This window comes from Camelus ferus, chromosome X (genome assembly GCF_009834535.1).
Source record: "Camelus ferus isolate YT-003-E chromosome X, BCGSAC_Cfer_1.0, whole genome shotgun sequence".
Taxonomy (NCBI): Eukaryota; Metazoa; Chordata; class Mammalia; order Artiodactyla; family Camelidae; genus Camelus; species Camelus ferus.
This window is the reverse complement of record NC_045732.1, coordinates 33,540,773-33,548,330: the sequence shown is the minus strand read 5'-3', so window position 1 is coordinate 33,548,330 and position 7,558 is coordinate 33,540,773. Positions and strand designations below refer to the sequence as shown.

General features: G+C 38.1%; 1 protein-coding gene across 3 annotated transcripts in view; it reads right to left on the bottom strand.

Moving 5' to 3' along the window:
* Positions 1 to 589: 589 nt before the first annotated feature.
* PRRG1 (proline rich and Gla domain 1) overlaps positions 590 to 7,558 on the bottom strand; it is an 80,251-nt gene continuing 73,282 nt past the window's right edge. For all 3 annotated transcript variants that reach the window (XM_032476138.1, XM_032476140.1, XM_032476139.1), the window contains exon 4: positions 590 to 2,167. In XM_032476138.1, coding sequence (XP_032332029.1) covers positions 1,682 to 2,167 — 486 coding nt within the window. In that variant the 3' untranslated portion in view covers positions 590 to 1,681. The remainder of the gene's footprint in view (positions 2,168 to 7,558) is intronic.

Below are 7,558 nucleotides of genomic sequence, written 5' to 3'. Positions count from 1 at the left end.
TAAGGGCAGTGAGGACAATGCTACGACCTTACACCTAGACAACTCGTCACATATTACAGATTATGTTCATGCACACCATCTCATTGGATCCTTTTAAAGCCCCAGGACAAAGGCAGGACAAAAAATACAGTCACCATTTCAGAGGTGAGGAATTTGAGGGTCAGAAATGGGTGTTTCCCAGGGTAGCCTGGCAAGTACGTGGCAGGGTGGGATTAGAATTCAGGTCATCTGACTCATTTAGGGTCCTCCTTCCTTGGGCTTGGGGCAGGGGTTGGTGGGGATGGAGACGGAGGCAACAGGGTATGACATTTCCTCAACCTGCACTCCCTCTGCCTCGTCAACCATTTTACCCGACACTCAGGAGTCTGGGGAGTGGCACAGACACGTCCCTGACTGATGGGATGAATTTTCCATCAGTGCACACATAATAGAATTTCACACCAGACAACTGGTTTCTTTCTTTTCTGAGCCAATTGATGTTGCAGTTCATTCACAGCCAATTCCCCCCGCTCCAAGGGAAAAGTAAAAATCCTGCAGGTAAAATAATCTGATGAAAATACAAAATGAAATACCAACACTGAGATCTGTGTGCAGCTATAACAGATTTATTGTGCACCTGCCACAGCACAGATTTTGCACTCTTCCGCCACCTACTGGAGAACAATATAAAAATCACACTTCTTAATTTAATGGAAAATTACCTCCTAATCATTGTGAGACAAAAGCTTCACTCTATACAAAAACATTAAGAAAATAACATCAAGAATTTTAGCTAAATTCCTAGGTGTTTGAAGATTCTGTGGTGGGAGCAGAGGGAGTAGACTAAAATGCAGTGAAACAACGAGGAAGAAAATATTGTCCCCAGTGAGCAAAGGAGAAATCTGCATCTGTTCCCTGTCATTAATACCTATGTCTATTTTAGAAAGTATTCCGTTGCCAGGAAATCCACGCCACCAAGATGTTAATACAAATAGCATGAGACATTCAAAGATAATAAGCAAATACTGTTTAATTCTTGTGGGGGAGGCAGTCAACAGAAAGTCCCTCCTACAAAGCCAGCCTGATGCCACTAATAAGCAAATTTGTGTTTATTGTACCATCTTCATTATCTTTCTGAGATGTTTCTAAAGTCGAGATTGACTATATTCATTTTTTTTTCCTTTTAAGGTAAGAAAACCTTAAGAAAAAGGAGGTTAATGAAAACCTGTAAGAATTAGAAGACATGCTCGGGTCATCTTATTTTCAAAAGTCAACAGCATATTGCTGGCTATGACACAAATGGTTGGTGCCTTCCCCTCCCCCCCCAATTTTGGTGAGTAATGTTCCCTTTATGGGTGATTTAGACAGAAGTTAATAGTGTTTTAAGTGAGTTGTGCATATACTGGGCTGACGCACGCACACGTATATGTGCATGTACATATATACGCACACACACGTGTGTGTTCACATGAAGACCCCCCCACTAGCCTGTTTTCCCTCTTCACATATTTCCATTAGCAAAAATGAGCATAGATAATGATTTTATAGTAGGAAATCAAACTAATGAAAATCAAATCAGAATGTGAAGTGGTATGCTGTCAGAGTCCAATAAGTCAAATGGACATTTATGTAGTGGTAAAGTGCTAGAAAGTTCTTTCATTAGTATTTTAAAAACAATTATAGTAAAAAGAGGTTTGTAGTTTCACTTGACGGTGGTGACCACTGGCACCATAGCAATGGCACTGGCTGAGTTGGAGTTGATGATGTCCTCATATTCCGGGGGTGGATCCAAATGAGGTTCTGTTTCACTCCTCCGCAGGTTCACCTGGCCAGTGGCTTCCTCGTAGGTCGGCGGGGGGTCACAGTTGGACAGGCGGGTGGAAACAGAATCCGAGCGCCCAACGACATATTCCAGAAAGCCTGGGGACAATCCGCTGCTATCAAACACTTCGTCTGGTGGGGGAGGCGGAGTGATGATATTGAGGTGCTGAGGGAAAGGAATGTGGCCTTCAGTCACTGTCTGCCTGCGAGTTTTATTTCTGAGGAAGCACCTCCAGATGAGGAAAATGACAAGGAGGATAATGAAGAGGCCAAAGATTAATGGGAAGGTAAGGTAAAACTGAAACCAGTCACTTCCTCTGTTGCTCTCGCCTTGTTGTGCTTTTGTGTAAGTGTTCCAAAACTCCTTCTGGAAACAAAAGACGAAATGAGTTGAAAATCAGTGTGACCCAAAGATAGGAAATACCATATGAACACATAGCTGGGTTCTAGTAACCTGATGAAAACAAAATCCAAAACCAGAGCTGTTGTTTCAAATATTTTTTATGACAAGAAATTACAAATAAACTGTGGTGCTCACTCTGGATCCTCCCCTAAAACGGTCAGAACCCAAAAGTCCTCAAGACTTGGCGTTATTTATATTTTCAGTTATGACATCTTAGGAGGAAAAAACAAAGCATGAGGGATTTCCTCTTTCCCAATCATACCAAATAATCTTCCTTTAAAAATCTAAGTGAAATATCATTTTCCACGTCCAGCTGTGAGGTGGTCACCCCGGATCCTGTCGTCAGTATGTGCTATTTCAGGCAGTTAGAGGCTTTCAGCGCTCAGACGCTTCACAGATGAACACCTTGTTTTCAAATGGTTCTGTTTCGGGTCCCTTTCTACCAGAAATTCCTCCCCAACTTTCTCTCTAGCCCTGAAGTACACAGATCTAATACATCTACTTAAGGCCCTAGCATATAAACACTCAGTAATTTATAGTGATTATAATGAATTTTTACATATCAAGTTTTTGGTACAAACACCACCTCCAATCCCAGTGCCTCTGTTTTCAATGCTTAAACTTAGCCAATAAAGGCCTTTCTTACAGGCATATTTGTTTGCAGGCATTACAGGTCACTAATATTATTTAACTATCTGGCAGAAAGTAAGACTCTGGGCACTAAAGCTACTTGTTTTGTAGCACTATATGTTACTAGTCACACAGGCTTTTAAAGTACTCTGTGGGGATAATGATGACCCAGAGCCATCAATGTTCCCAACCCTGAGCTAGCTCCTCTATGAGGTACAGTATTACTCTAACCATCCAGTGATTCTGAGAGAAAATTTGGACATGCTATGTAAGAAATGTGGTCTGCTCTACTGAAGGCTCTGTACAGATGAAAACATGCAAGGTACAGTATGAAAGCAAGCACAGAGTGGAGATACAGCATTTATTTTAGGAAAATACCCCAAACCTGAAATTATCAAGTGATTGTTTCACTAATAATCACTGGATGGAAACTCATAAAACACAGATACAGGAAATTTTTTAACAATAACTTTTTGTATAATCGTCACTTTATTTCTGATTATAGAATAATGCAGGCACATCTAAAAAAGAAAACCAGTCATCTACAATTATAATCTGCAAGTATATCACAAAGATATAATCATTATTAACATCTTTGGTTTACATCATTTAAAAAACAAGGTTTTTAAAAGTTGAAGTATAGAACCAGTGAATACTTGTGATTGCAAATAATTGTATAATGCTAACCTTAGATAAACAGTAAAAAGTGGCTTCTTAATCTTGTCTGGCCACTTTGGGATAATCGAGCATCAGTAATACACATGAAATTGACTTTTCATGTTTCGCTTATGTAATTCAATCTCTGGTTTCTCTGGCATGTTGGGAAATGAAACCTACAGACTAGTATGTTTTTTCTTTTAGGGAAAAAAAACTAGGAAAGGAAATCAGACTCTCATTTTGAAGAGTTAAAGTAAAAATGGCGTTGTAATTCCATTTTTGTCTTTAAGTATAGTAACTCAATTCTCAATCCACACGCAATAATGAAGGTGTAATTATCATCCTCACTTTCAGATGAGGAAATGGAGGCTCAGAGAGGTTACCTAATAATAAAACCAAGGTCATTTAAAACAGAAATGTTGGACTTGGGATTTGAAGGCAAGAGGCCCAGCATCAGAGCGAACAAAAAGCAATCCGCTCTGATGTAGAAGGTATTTTGAACTTGGCCACTGTCGGAGAAAATTCAATTTTCCCATGTCATAGGTGTAGCTGAATGTATTCAGATGAGTGTCACTTACTAAGGTACTGACAGATTTCTTTGGGAACTCGACCTATTTTTTGTCCTTGAGGTGAGAGAATCAGGAAAAATTCACCTGACATCAGGTAAAATATAAATAAACTTAGTTTATTGCTCTGGTAAGCTATTTAAATTCTTCTTTATCTTACTTTAAAAAGCCAAAAAAGTTATTAAGACAGAGCAAATGATTTCAAGACTTCTTTAGAGGGAATGAAAATTTGTTTAATGAAGAAAAACAATTTACTGAAACCCTTTAATTCTTTCATTATACAAATAATACATGTATTCATCACAGCAGGTAAGTTTTAGACTCTTTCACATGCTGAATTTGGTTCTATCAAGAAAAATTTGGGGGGGTTCCTTTATAAAAGGTTTGCTTTTCTGTTTTTTAATAGAATTGAGTGACTCTTCAAAGAGTAAGGGTGGGAATGTTTTCAGTCTCTGATTAATTAGCTCAGACTCTACTTTGGAGGCTAGTGATATTCCCAGTGAGCTTGCAATGCTGAGAAGGCCCAGCAGCATCCATCTCCCCCATTCCCAGGGCTTTTCCCGGTCCTTGAACAAGCATGACAGGAAAGACAGCCAGAGAGGAGGGAAGAAACCCACAGTCCTAACTCCAAAAGTTGCCTTGTTGATTGAGAACAAGTTGGGACATTACAGCAAGAGGTTGATTAAAACTTTTAAAATTCTCTATCAAGGATGGATGTTCTACAGAAAATGACTGGAGTTACAAAAAGTCACTTAACATCTTTGTGTTATTTCCTTCAAGCAGATCTACGTTTTGACAAAACAAAGAATACTTGTAAAGTACAATACAAAGAAGTAAGGCCACTATGGTGTCAATTCCATTTACTTCAAGTTGACAGTTACACAGCTGGGGGATGAAGAAGGAGGTACGTACATATATTCCTTTTCCTATTCTTTCTCATTATAGGTTACTACAGGATATCACATACAGTTCTCTGTGCTGGACAGTAGAAACTTCTTGTTTAGCCATTTTATATATAGTAGTTAGTATCTGCAAATCTTGAACTCCTGATTTATCCCTTCCCACCCTTCTCCCCTGGTAACCATAAGTTCGTCTGTCTTTATAAGTGATAACATATGGTATTTTTCTTTCTGGCTTACTTCACTTAGAATGACAATCTCCAGGTCCCTCCATGTTGTTGCAAATGGCATTATTTCACTCTTTTTATGGCTGAGTAGTATTCCATTGTATAAATATACCACAGCTTCTTTATCCAGTCATCTGTCAGTGGACCTTTAGATTGAATTAAGGTTCCCTCTGGATATATGCCCAGGAGTGGGACTGCTGGATCCTATGGTAAGTCTCTTGAATCTCCATACTGTTTTCCATAACAGCTACACTAAACTGCATTCCCACCAGAGGTCCCTTTTCTCCACAGCCTCCACCCCATAAGATTACCTGTCAAGGATAAATACAAGTATCAGTAAAAAGCTTTAGCTATTAGAGCAGGTAATGGTAATTTGGTCAATCTGCCAGTGACACAATCGGGATTCAACTGTTACTTATACTCTAATGGATGTTGTATTACTGTACCTGATTCCTGGCTAAAATATTGAAATGGAAGCTTTAGGGTGCCTATGGATGCATGCTATGTATATGTGACATTTTTTCTGCTTCCCGCCTCCCAATGGTATGGTTAATTTATCTCTCAAAGCTCTATTTAATTGACTTACAGAATAAGGGCTTATCAAATTAAATATTTCTAAACTCTCCAAAAGACAGAAATGAGCCACAATGATTTATAAGTTCACATGATCTAGGAAAATTAGTTCATTAAATTAAAAAGCTAGTTTATTGATTTAATTAAGATAGGTATGTCCTCAGTTATCAGCATTCAATATAATGCAGACATGCAACTTTTATTCTGAGTTTACTAGTCAAATAAGCTCACATTAGCTCTCTTACAAAATTTGTAACTATGGCTAGCTTTTTTAACTTCTCATGACGTTTTCCTGAGTAACTTGAATATGATTGTTAAGAACAATTAAATAGACATAAGGTGGATAAAAACTTATAAGTGAACTTTTCAACAATAATTACATTTCATCATCTGTCTACTTAAAAAGCTACTCAAATGTTTTTGGTATTTGATGGGAATTCAATGCATTTCTATACCATTTCCAAGTAAGATAAAATACCAAAAGATTAATTACTGAACATAGGGTTACACAGCTTTGGCTTCTTACTGCAGCAAAACTAGAGGTATCTGTCAGCAAATATGTGCCATGTTAAAAAAAAAAAATGAGAAAGCTTGTGTTTCTAGAAATGATGAAATGTATTCACAAATTGCTTCTTAGTTTTTACTAGAAGTTAAGGTGTTGGGAAAACTGGACATCAGCATGTAAATCAGTGAAGCTAGAACACTCCCTTACACCATACATAAACATAAGCCAAGATCCAATAAACCTCCTAGAAGAAGAAATAGGCAAAACATCCTCTCACATACACCTCAAAAATGTTGAAATAAAAGCAAGAATAAAACAAATGGGACCTAATTAAACTTACACACTTCTGCACAGCAAAGGAAACCATAAGTAAAACAAAAAAACAAAAACAACAACCTACAGAATGGGAGAAAATATTTGCAAATGAAACTGCCAAAGGCTTGATCTCCAGAATATGTAAGGAGCTCATACGACTTAATAAGAAAAAAACAAACAACCCAATCCAAAAATGGGCAGAAGACCTAAACAAGCAATTCTCCAGTGAAGACATATGAATGACTAATAGGCACATGAAAAAATGCTCACTATCACTAATTATCAGAGAAAGGCAAATCAAAACTACAATGAGGGAGGTGTCACCTCACACCAGTCAGAATGGCCGTCATTCAAAAATCCACAAATGACAAACGCTGGAGAGGCTGTGGAGAAAAGGGAACCCTCCTACATTGCTGGTGGGAATGCAGCTTGGTACAGCCACTGTGGAAAACAGTATGGAGATTCCTCCAAAGACTAGGAATAGTCTTCTCAGCATATAGCCAGAAGGAACCCTGTTTCAAAAAGACAACCTGCACCCCACTGTTCATAGCAGCACTATTTACAACAGCCTAAATGTCCATCAACAGGTGACTGGATAACGAAGTGGTGGTATATTTATACAGTGGAATAATACTCAGCCATAAAAAGAATAAAACATGCCAAAACATGCCTTTTGCAGCAACATGGATGGATCTGGAGATTACCATTCTAAGTGAAGCCAGCCAGAAAGAGAAAGAAAAATACCATATGAGATCACTCATATGTGGAATCTAAAATAAATAAATAAAAATACAGAACAGAAACAGACTCATAGACATAGAACACAAACTTGTGGCTGCCAGAGAGGGAGGGGACAGACTGGGAGTTCAAAATTTGTAGATAGTGACAGGCATATGCAGAATAGATAAACAAGATTATACAGGATCTTCTGGTAGCTCACAGTGAAAAAGAAATGTGACAATGAGTATATATATGTTCATATA